General features: G+C 45.4%; 1 protein-coding gene across 4 annotated transcripts in view; it reads left to right on the forward strand.

Annotated features, from left to right (window-relative positions):
* The window catches only part of SLC4A5 (solute carrier family 4 member 5), a 94154-nt gene that overhangs the window by 46965 nt on the left and 30370 nt on the right, over nt 1-16819 (forward strand). For all 4 annotated transcript variants that reach the window (XM_088470841.1, XM_088470842.1, XM_088470844.1 and 1 more), the window contains 2 exons: nt 13559-13692; nt 16519-16790. In XM_088470841.1, coding sequence (XP_088326967.1) covers nt 13559-13692; nt 16519-16790 — 406 coding nt within the window. The remainder of the gene's footprint in view (nt 1-13558; nt 13693-16518; nt 16791-16819) is intronic.

Raw genomic sequence — 16819 nt, forward strand, 5'->3', positions numbered from 1 at the left:
GGCCGGCTCTGCCTGCATTAGGCAAGTTTCACTGCAGACCACCGTCCCCATTATTCTCAATGGTGACTGTGGTCTGAGACAGCCTATTGAAGCTTGGCCTCGGTAAGTGAAAACTACTTTTACCCTATAGGGTGAGTATCCATATTGGGGGGGGGGGGTTCTGACCCCTCCCTTGCAGCCTCCATGCTCTTCTGCTCCTTGTTATGGCAGGGTCAGAGCCAGCAGTAAAGTGATAGGGGTTGCTTCCACTTTACTGCAAACCTTTCAAAGTCATTGTCTCAGCAAGGGATTTTTACTAAGTATCCCTGAAAAATTATTTCTTATTTCTGTGATATTCACCATTATGAAATGATCATTTCCGTGGCCCCACTGCCACCAATGATAAATAGCCTCCTTACACTTAAACACTTTTAGTATTTTATTCCTCTAATAATTTTTTTACCAGGAAGAGTAAAAACTTACAGTATAAGTTCTCTTGGTTGATGTGATAATGGTATTTAATACTCAGTCTTCGTTCCTGTTATTATTTCTAGGTGTTTGTTATCTCACACCCGGTTAGATATATCTAGTACATTTTTCTATTAAAAATAGTGCCGCTACTCACCTAAAATTACAATTTGATACAAAATGTTCAGCCACACTCTGGATTAGAATTCAGATGCTCATTATATTTATGTCTGTAAATATTTCTTACTGATTGCAGGACTAATACCTGTGTACCCCTGAGTACCCCCACAAAAAAAACACTATTGAAATTCCAAATCCTCATTCATCTAGCAGCAGTACCAGAATAATAATTCTGTATGTGACATTACACCTGTCATTATGGTAACTATACTCAAGATCAGTTGCGTGACTGTAGTAGGTGACAACCAGTGGGGCAAGTATACCGCCTGCGCAAGCTGAATGAGAGTGCAGCCGAAAAGTGGGTGTGGCCTTGCATGAAAGGGGCATAACTCTGGGGGTGTGCCCAGCACTCCCGGAGATGCCGGACGGACCCCAGAGACTTCCCACACTGCTGGCTTCTCCTCAGTGATAGTGAGTTGAGCTCTGCACAGTAACGTCTCAGTGCAGTACAAATGAAATGGCTACTACATAGACTGTAGGTAAATTGTGTTATATCTGGTTAATGGTTTAGCATATGTAGGATAAGTTCCCACAGGGCAAGAGCATATTTGAGGAATTACTACCGATGTCAGTTGAGATAGTTCTGAATTGCGCATGCCCATTATTACTAGTTCATGCGCTGAATGAAAGATGTAATCCAACTGCTGCTATGATAGTCACCATTCTCACAGTTATATATCTACAGTATCTATGGGGTCTATTTACTAAGCAGTGTTAGGAGACAGAGTGAAAAGTGATAAGGTGCCAGCCAATCAGCTCCTAACTGCCATCTCACAGGCTGTGTTTGAAAAATGACAGTTGGGAGCTGATTGGCTGGCACCTTATCACTTTTCACTCTGTCTCCTAACACTGCTTAGTAAATAGACCCCATATGTCTTTGTTTGAGTGCGATTGTTAGACTTTTGTTGGTTTCCTGTATTTTTGCAGTTGCAGCCCAAGTGTTTAGTAGCTGTTAGTAAGTCGACCTTAAATGATATGACGGCTAGATAGTGCAGTTATAAATATATAATTTAAAACTTTTCTCCTTTTTTATTTTATTTTAATTTTTTTTATTGTTTGCAATTTTTTTTTTTTTTCTCGTAGTCAAGGTATATTTATTGTATGAAATGTCTATCTTGATTTCTTTTCGTTTATATTTGGAGGTGTTTTAATTTATATTTTATGTACTAGATTAATTAATTTGCTATTTGTTAACCTTTTTTTTGTTACCACTTAATTTTCAATTTGTTATATAAGATGCGCAATGTAGTCTGTCAGGTCTTGTGATGTGATTGTATAAAACATTTTTTTCTTTTGTTTTCAGTGTTTCATAAAACCAATAAAAAATACTCAATGTAAAAGAAGAAATCTGCAGTATGCCCAAATAGCAGCAGAATAAAATCATCCGGGTGTTGTACAGAACACTATTATTGTCATTATATAAAATCGTGTCCAACTTTTATTGTAATTCTTATCAAAATCAAAGTTGCTAACTGCTGACACAGTAATTATTCACGCATAGTAATGTTACTGGGGATGTAGTTGATATCCTGGCGGTCGGGATGCCGGCGTTCGGTATACTGTGCCGGAATAGCGGTGCCAGGATCTCGACTACGTATACCGACGGTAAGTATTAGAGTTGGGGGAGCTTTCAGTTTACGGTTAGGGGACAGGGTTAGGCCATACTTGCCGACTATCTGGCTGCCCATTCCGGGAGGGAGCATCCAGATCGGCATGACTGGGGGGCGTGTCAGCACACGGGGTTGGGGCCAGCCTGATGATGAGTGTTTGTGGGTGGGGCAGGGGCAGAGTCACGCGATCGCGTCATTTTGGCCCCGCACCCGCTACACACTGCCGATATTACAGGCATTGTGAAGCAGGGTGCAGGACATTGTGACTCGAGTCATCACCCCCCCCCCCGCACTACGGGACTATTACATGTAATTGTGGGGGCTATAGGAGGATTCAGCGGTAGCCGGGAGGCTTGCCTGCCTTCCTGGGAGGTCGGGCGCGGCACCCGATTTTCGGGAGGCTCCCGACCAAATCAGGAGGGTAGACAAGTATGGGTTAGGTACTAGGGGGAGGGTTAGAGTTAGGCTGCAGGGGGGGGGGGTTAGGGTTAGGCTGCGGGAAAGTGGGTTAGGGTTAGTGGGAGGGTTAGGGTTAGGCAACTTACCTTTGGGCGTTGGGATTCTGACTATTGGAATGCCGCTGTCTGTATTCTGACTGCTGGGATCCCGATCGCCAGTACTAATCCCTGTTACAGAGCTGCATAGGGGTTTTTTGTGTCATAGTGTCTATCCAGTTACTACAGTAGTACTGGCATCTGTTATATGCTTAATTAAAGGATATCAATGGTGTTAAATAATCATTTTTGAATGCAGAATTTGTATCACAGCACTCCCCGTACACTGCATGCTAGTAATCACATAATTGCTTGTGTGCTATTGTGATTACTTTGTTGCTATATTTTTGTAACAAAATACATAATTAAAGTTGTAACAATTATAGCTAGCACTCCCAAGTATAGGAGACAATGCTGTTAATTGCTCAATGCCGGAGTATTTCTTGCTGGGCCATGACTGCTTGACAAGTAGGTTATTAAGATGTAGGGGGAGATGTAGCAAATCTTCTAAAGAGTGGAGACGTTGCACATAGTAAGCAACCAGCTGGTACCTATCATTTTATAGACTATGCATAATAAATGCTAGCTTGAAGCTCATTGGTTGCTCTGGGCAACTTATCCAATTGTTCACTCTTTAGAAGTTTAATTTTCTCCATAGTATTGATAAGCGATCGATGTGATATATCAACATACTCCTGGTACAGTAATCGCAGATTTGTGATCACACAATAGGCTAACTGCCTAAGAAGAATCTAACATTGCCACAGAGCCGTAACTAGACTTTTTAGTGCCCTGTGCCAGAGAGATCATTGGTGCCCCCCTACCCCCCAAATTTTTTAAATAGGGACATGATATAGTGAACATGGAAAAGGGCCTTGGCTTCATGGGGAAGGGTCAGGGAGCAGATAGGGGAGACCAGGGAATGCTGGGGATAAAAGAAGAGGAAGCTACAAGTGAGAATCATAATATTGACAGCAAACAGCACCCCCTGCCCTGTGCCATGGCACTGGTCGCACTACCCTAGTTACGGCCCTGCATGGCCATGTGAACACAGTATTCAATGAGCCCGGCTTGTAATAGAACTTCTTCTTGATGTGCATGTTGCATCATTTTCCTTTCACAATAGTTGTCTAGCCCAAGACCCAGTAGAATATGGCGATTATGGGTACTGTTGTTACATTTCATTGCATAATAATGAAATAATAATATAATGGCAAATACTGCTATTGAGTGCCAAATTTGCCAAGATGAATTTGAAATGCTTTACTACAAACAAACTACATTCCCATTGCCTATAACTGGCATTAGCATCTGTTTTGAAATGTGCGTTGTGGCCATGTGTTTCTGTAGACCAATCCAAGTTTATAGTATACAGTCGAGTCACATTATTATGACCACCTCCTACAGTTGATGTCAGCAGCGCATAGCCCATGAAGTACGTCACATGCCGTGCGCTAGCTTGGTGGGTATTTAAGGTGTGCGATAGGCCGTCTGCACACATATCACTCGTTCCTGTCATGGGTAAAAGGGGAGATTTATCCGAGTTGCAAAAAGGGATGATTATTGGCTTTCGGGGCAAGGGTGGCAGTATTTCTGAAACAGCGCAGGTCGTGAACTGTCGCATGCTGCTGTGGTGAAGGTGTATTGTGACTGGACAAATGGCACTAATGCGAATAACCGACGTGGAAGCTGTGGAGCACCGCGTGCCTTTGATGTGTGAGGTGAATTTCGGCTACTAAGGTACGTGAGTGCCGACCGACACGCTACAGTGGAACAGCTCACCATCAAAATGAACCTGGGGGTTACCAGACGTGTGTCTAAAACTACAGTTCGGTGAACCCTACTGCGTATGGGGCTCTGAAGCAAACGGATGGTCACTGCACCTATGCTAACGAAGGTGCATCGGCGGAAAAGGCTTCAATTTTCACGCCTGTATCGGAATTGGACCTCCGCTGATTGGCGAAGGTTTGCTTTCTCCGATGAGTCACGTTTTTTGCTTCATTGAACGGATGGACGTTGGCGTGTCAGGCAAGAAACATCTGAGAATAAACACCCTGCAACTATTGCTGGAAGAACACAAGCTGGTGGTGAAAGAGTTATGGTCTGGGGAATGTTTTCATGGCATTCTCTGGGCTCACTCACCCGTGCGGAAGGCACCTCCAACCGATTTGGTTATGAATCCATCCAGGGGCATCTTTAGAGAGGAGGGGGCCTGTGTGAATCCCCTGTCATGGGACCCCTCTTCTCACCCCGGCAGCCGACTGACGCGGCTGGTCGGCATCTGCAGTAGACTCTGGGTACTAGAGTGTGTCCAGAGTCTACTGCGCATGCACAGATCACCGGGGAAATGGCACAGCCGCCATTTTCCTGGCAATTTGAGCAATGCTGAGAGACCTGATGCGGGACCTTGGAGAGGTAAGTTTTAGATAATATGGGTACAGGGTGTGCGGTACCCATATTATCTAAACCCTGGACCTGTCCATTATAGATACGCCCCTGAATCCATCCTTGCAGAGCACGTACACCCATACATGCTGATTGTTTTCCCTGAGGCAGATGGGATCTTCCAGTAAGACAATGTGATATGTCATATTGCTAGAAAAGTCCGACAGTGGTTGGATGAGCACAACCAAGACTTCCAAGAGCTTCCCTGGCCCCCTAATTCCCCGGACTTGAACCCAATTGAGCATCCGTGGGACCACCTTGATCGTTGTGTTCGCTCTATGGATACTTCACCGCACACCCTCCAGCAGCTGTGGGATGCACTGCAGTCAGCATGGCTCCAGATACCTGTGCCAACCTACCAGCACCTTATTGAGTCACTCCCAGCCCGTCTAGCTGCTGTCTGTGCTGCACACGGCGGTTACTCTGGCTATTAGCTGGTGCTCATAATAATGTGACTCGACTGTGTATATTTTTCATATCAAATTGTTTATATGAAAATGTAGTATACCAGGTTCTAAGGTGCGCTGGCTGACGGATTCACTATCTTCTTTTTGAGACCAGCAGCAGAGACACACCGTGACAGAGAGGCAAGCTGATGGGATTTTTCTTTTTGCAGACACAAGGACTGAGGCGGTAATTCTTTGAAAACAAAGTTGTTTATTTGAAGAATAAAATGTTCAAACCCAGGAATTAAAATGATTCAGGGTCAATATTGGCAATTCAGCTGAACAAACACATTCAAAGAAATACAGGAATACACGACCAGTGCTCAAATAAAGGTTATATAGTTTGCACTTTCCAAACACCTAACTGACACGAAACTGATTGCTACAGTATGTGCTAAACTTGTTTCCGAGGTAGAGGGTTAGCATGCACAATAGTGGTACGTTGCACAAAGTGTATAAGCAGATGCAGTGTCTGAGATAGCAGGCTTAGCAGGAACAGTCTCTGACGTAACAGGCTTTTTGGGGTTCAGCACTAACAACAGCTTGTCCACAAAGTAAGAAAGTAAGGCCTTTTGCGTGAAACAGCGAAGCTCCCTTCTCCTGGGCGGCTCCGCCCCATCGGGGCACTTCCACTAGCCGTCAGGTCGGTGGCAATGTCATCCGCAGGTTCCGCTCTCTCTCCCTGGATCCAATCGGCGGCGGAGTTTCTTTCTGGTGGCAGCGTCCTTCGGGTCGTCCTCTTCAGGGGTTGTCCCTTACATTTCCTGTGGCGGGCAGACAATCCTCTCAGCCTCACAAGCGGGGTCTTCCTAGCAGCCATGGTTTATTCTACAGCAGGCACGCTCAGCGCGGCAGTGGTACCCTCTCTCTGGTCCCGGAGGCAGGCTCCTCGGCAGCAATCCTTCTGTGGGCACTTCGGCGGGCAGCCGGCAACAGGTGGGGTCCTCTCCCAGGCTCCAACTGATCTCCCAGCAGTATTCAGCTGGGTAGAGCAGATGGGTGACAGAGGTGTGTGTGAGGGGTCCGGCAGACAGGCAAAGCAGATGCCGCATGGGTTGGGCAGATAATCAGCAGATCCTCCGGTGATTGCCTCTGCGGGATCCGGCTGCACTTCTCCCTGCGGGTACAGTATCCTTTGCTCCCCGCAATAGCAGGACACCAACGCTCCATGCAGGCTCCTTTTCCTACAGCGGGGACCCTCTCAGCAGCCTCTCCTCTTTGTCCATGACAGCAGAGCTGTCCCCATTAGAGATGGCTAGTGAGTGAGTCGAATCATTCAGATGTTTGAATGATTCGAGTCACTCACTGTTTGGAGTGTCAAGACACCCACCTCTCTAGCCTCTCTGCCAGTGGGAGCCTAAGTCAGTGCCAGCTCCGCCCCCTACTCTGCTGATCCGGCCTGATCATACATACTGTACTGAGTCAGTGCAGAAATATGATCAGGTCGGATCAGTAGTGTAGTCTGAGTCTGAGTCGCGCTCCTACTGCCAGGGCTCGGGGGAGTGCACTGACGCAGGAGAGTCAGTGCAGAACCTTGAGCTGTAGTGCTGGCCTGTGGGGGGCGGTGCTGTAGGCGACTCACTCAGAGTCGCCGACACCTCTGCTTCCTACAGCTCTAAAGAGTCGCCGACACCTCTGCTTCCTACAGCTCTAAAGAGCTGTGTCCCGAGACACAGTCTCGAGAGACACCACTGAGTTGAACCATGTGGCTCAACTCAGTACAGTGAATTGTTCTGTCCATCCCTGGTCCCCATTCAGCAACTTCCTCCTTGAGCTCACGGAGGTCTCCTAAGTAGTCCACTGCGCCGACTGGCTCTCCTCCTCCTCTGCTCCTTTCCTTCATTGGCCAGGGGCCCCAGCAACAGCCCACCCCTCAGGCCCTCTGCCCTGCAACCAAGGGGCCAATCCACAGGGTCCATTTTCCCAGGCTTCACATATGCTGGCCAGCTGTCAGATCTCCCTGCAGTGCTGCGCAGGCTCCATAGACCAGGGGAGAGAAGGGGTCACCTACAGTTCATCAGCCTTACTACTGTAGTGAATGGGGCAGTAATATATATACTGTAGATATATATTAGAAAAAAATTGGGGGACTCCTTTTTGGCCACAAATATGGGGGTACCACAAAAATCTAACAAAAGGTGTGAATCAGATTGCTGTACAATATTAAGGTCAGAGAGGTCTAATCTTTGGGCAAACAGGATAGTATCATGTACTTACAAACTGCGAGTATAGTTTTGTTAAAGATATTTAACAAATTGAATGGTCCCAGGAGAGAGGCTTGAGAGGGACCCACAGGTAACATCTACATTTTAGTGTTATAGACACAAAGTGGGATCTAGCTGATAAATCTAAGTTTCATTTTAAAAATAGCTGCCTGTCTTAGGGTCATAGGGCCTCATTTATCAACAAGTTTTATCATTCACAACGAGTGATAAAACTTGTTGCATATGATAATGGTGCTCCAGCCAATCAGCTCCCAACTGTCATCTGTTTGAGAAATGACAGTTGTGAGCTGATTGGCTGGAGCACCATTTATCATACACAAGTTTTATCATAAATAGGCACCTAAATGCCATATCCTCATAATCATTCTTCATAAAAGGAGACCTGCAGACCACTGAAGGGCCATTAGAATGTTTGCTGCATAAGCCTGGCGGATGTAATACCGACGCCAGAAGGCAGAAGACTGAAGATCCCGACAGGGTATTTTAACTATCCCTAACTCTCTCCCCCCTAACCCTCCTTTAAGGGTGCCTAACTCTAACCTCCCCACCTAGTGCATAACCCTAACGTCCCCCCAGGGGTGCTCAAACCTAACCCCCCCTCCACGCTCCTTAGACCTAACTCTCCTGGGGGGGGATGCCTAACCCTAAGTACTCCTGGGAGCTCCTAAACCTAACCCCCCCGCGGCTATGCGCTCATGGCGTCCGGCTTACCTTTGTTCGGTATGCCGGGCGTCGGGATTTCGGTGGGTGGCTAATGATAGGCATCAGGATTTTGACGCCTATCATTAGTCCCATGCTGAGATTTCACTTTCGGGAAGCCAGCGGTCAGCATTTCGACCACCGGCTTCCTGACCGCATACCCTTACTGCAGCTCAGAGTGTTTCAGCTCCAAAAACTGTTCATGTGTATCCTAGTTTAAAGTGCTTGTCCAATTGTACACAATCTGAGTATCTAAACGATATCTATACAGCAGTGTATAGTTGTAAGGCTCCTACCACTGATATGGGAAGATAGGGTTGTGCACAAGAATTGAGCAGCGCTTTCTGCTAATCTGTGCGGATTCTGGGGGGATAGTCCCAATTTGTTGGGGCATACCTACCACTGTCTGAAGAGGAACTGTATTGTATCTAAAAGTGGTGGGCATAGCATTGAAGGGGAAATGGATTGAGGCCAGCCTTAGGAATGCTGGCCACACAATTATGGAAATAAGTGCTGCATGTGTGTGTTTTAGAGAATTTAGACCATAATCTCCCCTGGTGGATTAGAATGTGCACTCTCTGTAAAGTATGGGGGTCTATGTACTAAGCAGTGTTAGGAGACAGAGTGAAAAGTGATGTCTGTGCTAAGTGCCAGCCAATTAGCTCCCAACTGTAATTTTTCAAACACAGCCTGTGAGATGACAGTTGGAAGCTGATTGGCTGGCACTTATCACAGACTTATCACTTTTCACTCTGTCACTTATCACTGCTTAGTACATAGACCCCATGGTGAGCAGGATCCCTGGAGCATAGGGAATTGGGCGAGCACAGTCACTGTAGGACATGCAGCTACACCCTGGGTGTACATTGCTATGATGAGTGTTGCTGTGAATCGCACAACAGGGGCATGGGCAAGGCATTATGGGTGGGCATGGTTATGCCTTCCATGCACTCCTGGGCCCAAACAAAATTCCGGGCCTGTGTAATTTGAAACACAACCACCCACTCAGTCGTAGCACTATAAAATACACAATACAAAAAGACTGATAAACTATCCCTATAATTAAAAAATCTCTATAAGAATACACAAGGGCCCTCATTCAGAGCCGTTCGCTATTTGCGGTCGTTCGTTCAAAAACAAGGGGTGGCTATTCAAATGATCCGTTCGCACATTGCAGTCTGTTCACACCTCTAAGTCTGAACGAGCGAGCAAAACATACGCTCGTTTTTTTGCTAAAAACGCCCCTTGGCCGCTCGCACCATACGTCATGTCCGCTATTTATTAGATTAATCGAGTACATCGTACAGCGTATGAACTGCTCGCTATTCTTGTGGTTGGTTTTTTCAACCGCTATTTTGCGAGCAGTTCTGAGTTAAAAAAAAACAAGTGATGTGGTCAATGACGCTGCTGTATTAATTATGCACTCCTTTAAAACGCCCGTTTTGACCTTTAAGCACGCCTGCGTTCGAATTCCACTCCCCCGTTTTCAAGCACCTTCCCCTGTTACCACCCACATACGCCTCATTCTGTCACTCAAAATAGCAGGCATTCGCTATATAGCGTACAAACGATTTTCGGTCGCACTGACTGGTTCGCGCATGCGTACTAAAAACCGTACGCATGCGCAGTTGAGCGAACATCGCTCGGAACGAGCGTACTGCCGCTAGCGAGCGGCTCTGAATGAGGGCCAAGGTCTGTATGCCTAATACATATACAGTCAGGTGCATAAATATTGGGACATTGACAGAATTTTCATATTTTGGCCTCTATTCACCACCACAATGGCTTTGAAATGAAACAATCAAGATGTGCTTTAACTGCAGACTTTCAGATTTAATTTGAGGGTAATTACATCCAAATCAGGTGAACGGTGTAGGAATTACAACGGTTTCTTTATGTGCCTCCCACTTTTTAAGGGGCCAAAAGTAATGGGGCAAACTAAACAATCCTAAATCTAACTTTCACTTTTTAATACTTTGTTGCAAATTCTTTGCAGGCAATTACAGCCTGAAGTCTTGAATGTATAGACATCACCAGACGCTGGGTTTCATCCCTGGTGATGCTCTGCCAGTCCTCTACTGCAAATGTCTTCAGTTCCTGCTTGTTCTTGGGGTATTTTCCCTTCAGTTTTGTCTTCATCAAGTGAAATGCATGCTCAATCGGATTCAGGTCAGGGGATTGACTTGGCCATTGCATAACATTCCACTTTTTAGCCTTAAAAAACTCTTTGGTTGCTTTTGCAGTATGCTTCGGGTCATTGTCCATCTGCACTGTAAAGCACCGTCCAATGAGTTCTGACGCATTTGACTGAATATGAGCATATAATATTGCCCGAAACACTTCAGAATTCATTCTGCTGCTTTTGTCAGCAGTCACATCATCAATAAATACAAGGGAACCAGTTCCATTGGCAGCCATACATGCCCACGCCATGTCACTACCACCACCATGCTTCACTGATGAGGTGGTATGTTTTGGATCATGAGCAGTTCCTTCCTTCTCCATACTCTTCTCTTCCCATCACTCTGGTACAAGTTGATCTTTGTCTCATCTGTCCATAGGATGTTGTTCCAGAACTGTAATGGCTTTTTTAGATGTTGTTTGGCAAACTCTAATCTGGTCTTTTTGTTTTTGTGGCTCACCAATGGTTTACATCTTGTGGTGAACCCTCTATATTCACTCTTGTGAAGTCTTCTCTTGATTGTTGACTTTGACACATATACACCTACCTCCTGGAGAGCGTTCTTGATTTGGCCAACTGTTGTGACGGGGTTTTTCTTCACCAGGGAAATAATTCTTCTGTTATCCACCACAGTTGTTTTCCGTGGTCTTCCGGGTCTTTTGGTGTGTCTGAGCTCTCCGGTGCATTCTTTCTTTTTAAGAATTTTCCAAACAGTTGATTTGGCCACACCTAATGTTTTTGCTATCTCTCTGATGGGTTTGTTTTGATTTTTCATCCTAATAATGGCTTGCTTCACTGATAGTGACAGCTCTTTGGATCTCCTATTGAAAGTCGACAGCAACTGATTCCAAATGCAAATGTCACACCTAGAATCAACTCCAGACCTTTTACCTGCTTAACTGATAATGAAATAACGAGGGAATAGCCCACACCTGTCCATGAAATAGCTTTTGAGTTGATAGTCCCATTACTTTTGGCCCCTTAAAAAGTGGGAGGCACATATAGAAACCGTTGTAATTCCTACACCGTTCACCTGATTTGGATGTAATTACCCTCAAATTAAATCTGAAAGTCTGCAGTTAAAGCACATCTTGTTTGTTTCATTTTTAAGCCATTGTGGTGGTGAATAGAGGCCAAAATATGAAAATTCTGTCAATGTCCCAATATTTATGCACCTGACTGTATATGCATTAGGCATACAGACCTTGTGCATTCTTATAGAGATTTTTTAATTATAGGGATAGTTTATCAGTCTTCTTGTATTGTGTATTTTATAGTGCTACGACTGAGTGGGTGGTTGTGTTTCAAATTACACAGGCCCGGACTTTTGTATGGGCGCAGGAGTGCATGGAAGGCATAACCATGCCCACCCATAATGCCTTGCCCATGCCCCTGTTGTGCGATTCACAGCAACACTCATCATAGCAATGTACACCCAGGGTGTAGCTGCATGTCCTCCAGTGACTGTGCTCGCCCAATACCCTATGCTCCAGGGATCCTGCTCACCATGGGGTCTATGTACTAAGCAGTCCCAATATTTATGCACCTGACTGTATGGACTTTAGGGAATTGGTATTTCACTTTTCAAATATTGCTAATACTGTATCTACTCCAAACAGGGGTGCAGCTAGGGGAGGCAGTTGGGGTACATGCAGTGGGTGATGGGTGGAAGGGAGCTCTAGCAGTGTAGCCAGACCTGCAGGCGCTATGCCGTGGTGCAGTGGTGAGCAGGGAGGGAGAGCAGTCAAAATATAGTTGTAGGTGGCATAGCCATGCCTTTCCTGTCTCTGCATGGCCCGTCCTTACTTACAACAACTGCGACGTGACCTGCACTTCCTGACGGGCTGCTGCTTCCTAAATGCTGTGTGGCTGCTGTAGGGATTGACATCAGAAGTCCACCATCAAATGATGGCTGGGCTTCCGCCATCAAAACTTCTGATGTAACGATAACTAAAACTCGCATCAAAAAAACAATTTGATGGAAAAGAAAAACAATCTGATGGTTGGTGCATGTGCAAAAAAAAACGTTCCTGATGTTAAACAGCTGAATTCAGCTGTATTTTAACATCGGATGGCCATCGCTTCCACAGCATTCAATGGCTGCTACTATCGGAAAGCTGCCATCTCGAATGGTGAAAACACTACCATCAAAGGAAAAATATTGATGGTAGTAAACCATCGAAAACTGGATGTCTATCCCTAGGCTGCTACAGGAGGAACAGAGGAACAACAGATATCTCTAACAGGTAAGTTATGGTATGGGGAGGGAGTATAGTTTATGGTATGTAATATTAAGAATAATTGAGGTAAGGGGTAAATGCTTTAATGGGGTTAATTACAATGAAGATTTTTTTATGAGACTGAGGGAATTATGTAAGAGTTAATGTACATAATGAATTGGGTTGTTACAATTATGCTAAAGTAGTTAATAGTCTTTGAGGAAGGGTAAATTATTGCTAAGGAAATTATATTGTAAGGCAACTGAAAATTCTGTATTGTATGATGGTCACACTCCCATGTATTATATGGCAGTCACCAATGCTCTCTGATTTGTATGGGGGCCATTGATGCTCTTTGTATTGTATGGCAGTCACTGATGCTCTCTGTGCCGTGACCACTGTGATGTTTTCTGTATTATATGGCTGCCACTGTTGTGTTCTCCTTATTGTATGGTGGTCATTTAGGTAGAGGGTAAGGTAGGTGTCAGAAAGCCTAGCTTCACACCTGACTCCAATATATACTTGATTGTTGATTGTTGCTAATACATTCTCATGCATTTTTCAATTTTTTTGCTGCTGCATTAATAACCTGATGTATTTTCACATTGCAGGGTGTGATGGAAAGCTTTCTTGGTACCGCAATGACAGGCTCTGTGTTTTGTCTGTTTGCTGGACAGCCCCTTATCATCCTGAGTAGCACTGGACCTATTCTTGTCTTTGAAAAGCTCCTGTTTGACTTCAGCAAGTGAGTTACACTTTAATAGTCCTGGCACCTGCCAGTAACATCACTACATGTCACTCCTCTATTGAACAGTACAAGTTATAGTAAGCACAGAGATGCAATGAGCTGCCAGAGTAAGGGTGACAGCCGCATCCTTCAGTATTTACCTCGTACCAGACATGACATCAAATTAATAGCATTCACATTTAATAAATAGCCCTCCTCTACCCAACTCGGCCCCTCAAGTAATAGCTCCAAACCACCGAGAATTAAAATAGTAGTCCCATCATACTTAAATTAAAAGCTTTACCATAAGACCATCATTAAAAAGCTCCCAAAATTAAGTTATCCCCAGCACTACCATTACCTTGCCATTAAATTAACAGACCCAGGGGCATATTAAGAGAGGAGGGGGCCTATGTGCAGTTTCCGTGCGGGGCTCCTTCTCTCTATCTGGCAGCGTAAGTGAGTAGACTCTGGTGCTGTGCCAGAGTCTACTGCCCCTGCACAGGTCTCCGGGAAAATGGCGTGGCTGACATTTTCCCAGTGATTTGTCAGGCCATTCAGACCAGGGACCCAGGTCACCAACTGTGGCTTTCCTGGTTAAATAAAATAATGAAAATGTTGCTCTCATGACATGACCTATTGGGGGAACTCCCAGTGAAGTCTAAGATCTATCCTACCTTCAAGGAGATATTCACCTCTGTGTGTGTGGTGGGGGTTACTGTTACACACATCTTCCTCACCCAACCAAAATAGTAGGAGTGGAGGATCTACCGTTGGGACACCTGTTGTTTGCATGATACAGCTGCTCCACCACATACAAACACTCTTTTCCACATGTTATCCATAAATGCAACACCATGAATACTGAATAAAGAAAATAAATCTTAAATAAGCTGATGCCAAATGTAAATTGCATATTTATCATGAGAATTCTGAATATGACCCTGTGCAAGTCACCCTAAAGGCTTATGCCTCAGCGTCTTTCAATACCTCTCCTCTGCTCCATTGTCTGGCTGTAGGACAGTGGAGAGATAACGACTCACAGAGATCATAGATCACTCTGGAGGGATGCAGCATCAGGACCCAAGTGCATTTTACAAAGCAGATAATGAAGCACAGAAAGGCGGAGGAGAGAACATGCTGTACTTTCCCCATCTCGCTTCTGTCATCTGCTTCTGTAAGTTCCTATATCGACCCTATCAGTGCAGGAGATCAGTGATTTCTGAATGAATATCCATCCTCCACTGTTCACCTGTAACCAACTGGAGGGGGGGATAGACGAAAAGACTCCTGTGTACGATATATCCTGAGAACATTTAACACCTACAACCAGCTACAAATTTGTATGACATCGTTTGTTTTTCTTTTAATATCTAACAACAGTATTGCAAACATTGGGCCTGATTCAGAGCCGCTCGTAAGCGGCCGCTCGTTCGTTCCGAGCGATGTTTGGCCAACTGCGCATGCGTACGGATCGTAATACGCATGCGCGAACCAGTCAGTGCGGCCAAAAATCGTTTGTTCGCTAAATAGCGAATGCCTGCTTTTTTGAGTGACAGGAGGAGGCGTATGTGGGTGGTAACAGGGAAAGGTGCTTGAAAACGGGGAGTGGAGATCAGAACGCAGGCGTGCTTAAAGGTCAAAACGGGCGTTTTATGGGTGTGCATAATTAATATAGCAGCGTCATTGGCCACGTCACTGGGTTATTTTATAGTAAGAACTGCTCGCATGATTGCGGTAGGAAAAAACCAACCACAAGAATAGCGAGCAGTTCATACGCTGGTCGATGTACTCGATTAATCTAATAAATAGCGGACATGACGTAGGATGCGAGCGGCCAGGGGGCGTAGTTTCCAAAAAACCGACCGCAAGTTTTGTTCGCTCATTCAGACATAGAGGCGCGAACAGAACGCAAAGAGCAAACGGTTCATTTGAATAGCCACCCCTTTTTTCAGAATGAACGACCGCAAATAGCGTCCGGCTCTGAATCAGGCCCATTGTTTGCACCATTCATGAATGTGATACTCATTTGGATAATTGCTCATTTATTTTTCCTGACATCTGTAAATAAGACTTCTTTCATATGGTACCAACTTTCTATGTCCTGTGTAAATTCATTTGCAAACTGTCCTGGAATATATATGTATGATCTCCTACAGTATTACTACAAAGTATTCATAAACAACCACCCACAGCATAGCGACCGACCAGGGTGATGGTCGCGATGGTCAAGACCATCGTGACCATCGGTGCTTGCGAGGAGACCTTAAGGTTGGGTCTCAGCAACCGCAAGCCCCAGGGAGCTTCCTGCTCTGATCGAGCAGGAAACTCCCCACTGACTCACTGCTGATGTCAGTGCGGCCGCCCACAAAACGGCAAGCGTTCCGTCAGGAAAGCCTCCGTTTGTGTAGCCACCCCCCACCCCGCCTACAAAACGGGCCGAGCTGTCGATCAACATCGACAGTCGGCCCTTTTGTAGTGAGCTCCGGAGCGAGAGAGTTTCTCTCTTGCTCCGGGGCTTTCACATGCGCAGTGCGCCGATGCACGTGCGCAGGACCAAAACCACGACCCGGTTGCGAGCGCTCAGCGCTTGCGACCGGGTATGAATGTGGTCCATAGTCCTTGGATATGCTGTTCTCTTTATTTAAGGGGAAATGTTTCAAACCTTCTAAAGAGGACAGTTACCCATAGCAACTAATCAGATTCTACCTATCATTTCATAGAATGTACTAGATAAATGGTAGCTAGAAGCTGATTGAACTTGTCCTCTTTAGAAGGTCTGATACATCTACCCCTGAGTGTTACACATTTCTGGTTTTAACTGGTAGAAACATCTGATTGCAGAAGCAATGATATAGACTACATGGAATTCCGCCTGTGGATCGGTCTCCACTCAGCTGTACAGTGCCTTATTTTGGTCGCCACAGATGCCAGTTTCATTATTAAGTACATCACGCGTTTCACAGAGGAGGGATTCTCTACGCTCATCAGCTTCATCTTCATTTATGATGCCATTAAAAAGATGATTGGAGCCTTCAAATATTACCCCATCAATTCTGACTTCAAGCCCGACTACGTCACAACGTACAGATGTGAATGTGTGGCTCCTGACCCAGGTCAGTGGACACATTAGACTGAGACTGAA

This window comes from Taudactylus pleione, unplaced genomic scaffold (genome assembly GCF_031769625.1).
Source record: "Taudactylus pleione unplaced genomic scaffold, aTauple2 ptg000105l, whole genome shotgun sequence".
Classification (NCBI taxonomy): domain Eukaryota; kingdom Metazoa; phylum Chordata; class Amphibia; order Anura; family Myobatrachidae; genus Taudactylus; species Taudactylus pleione.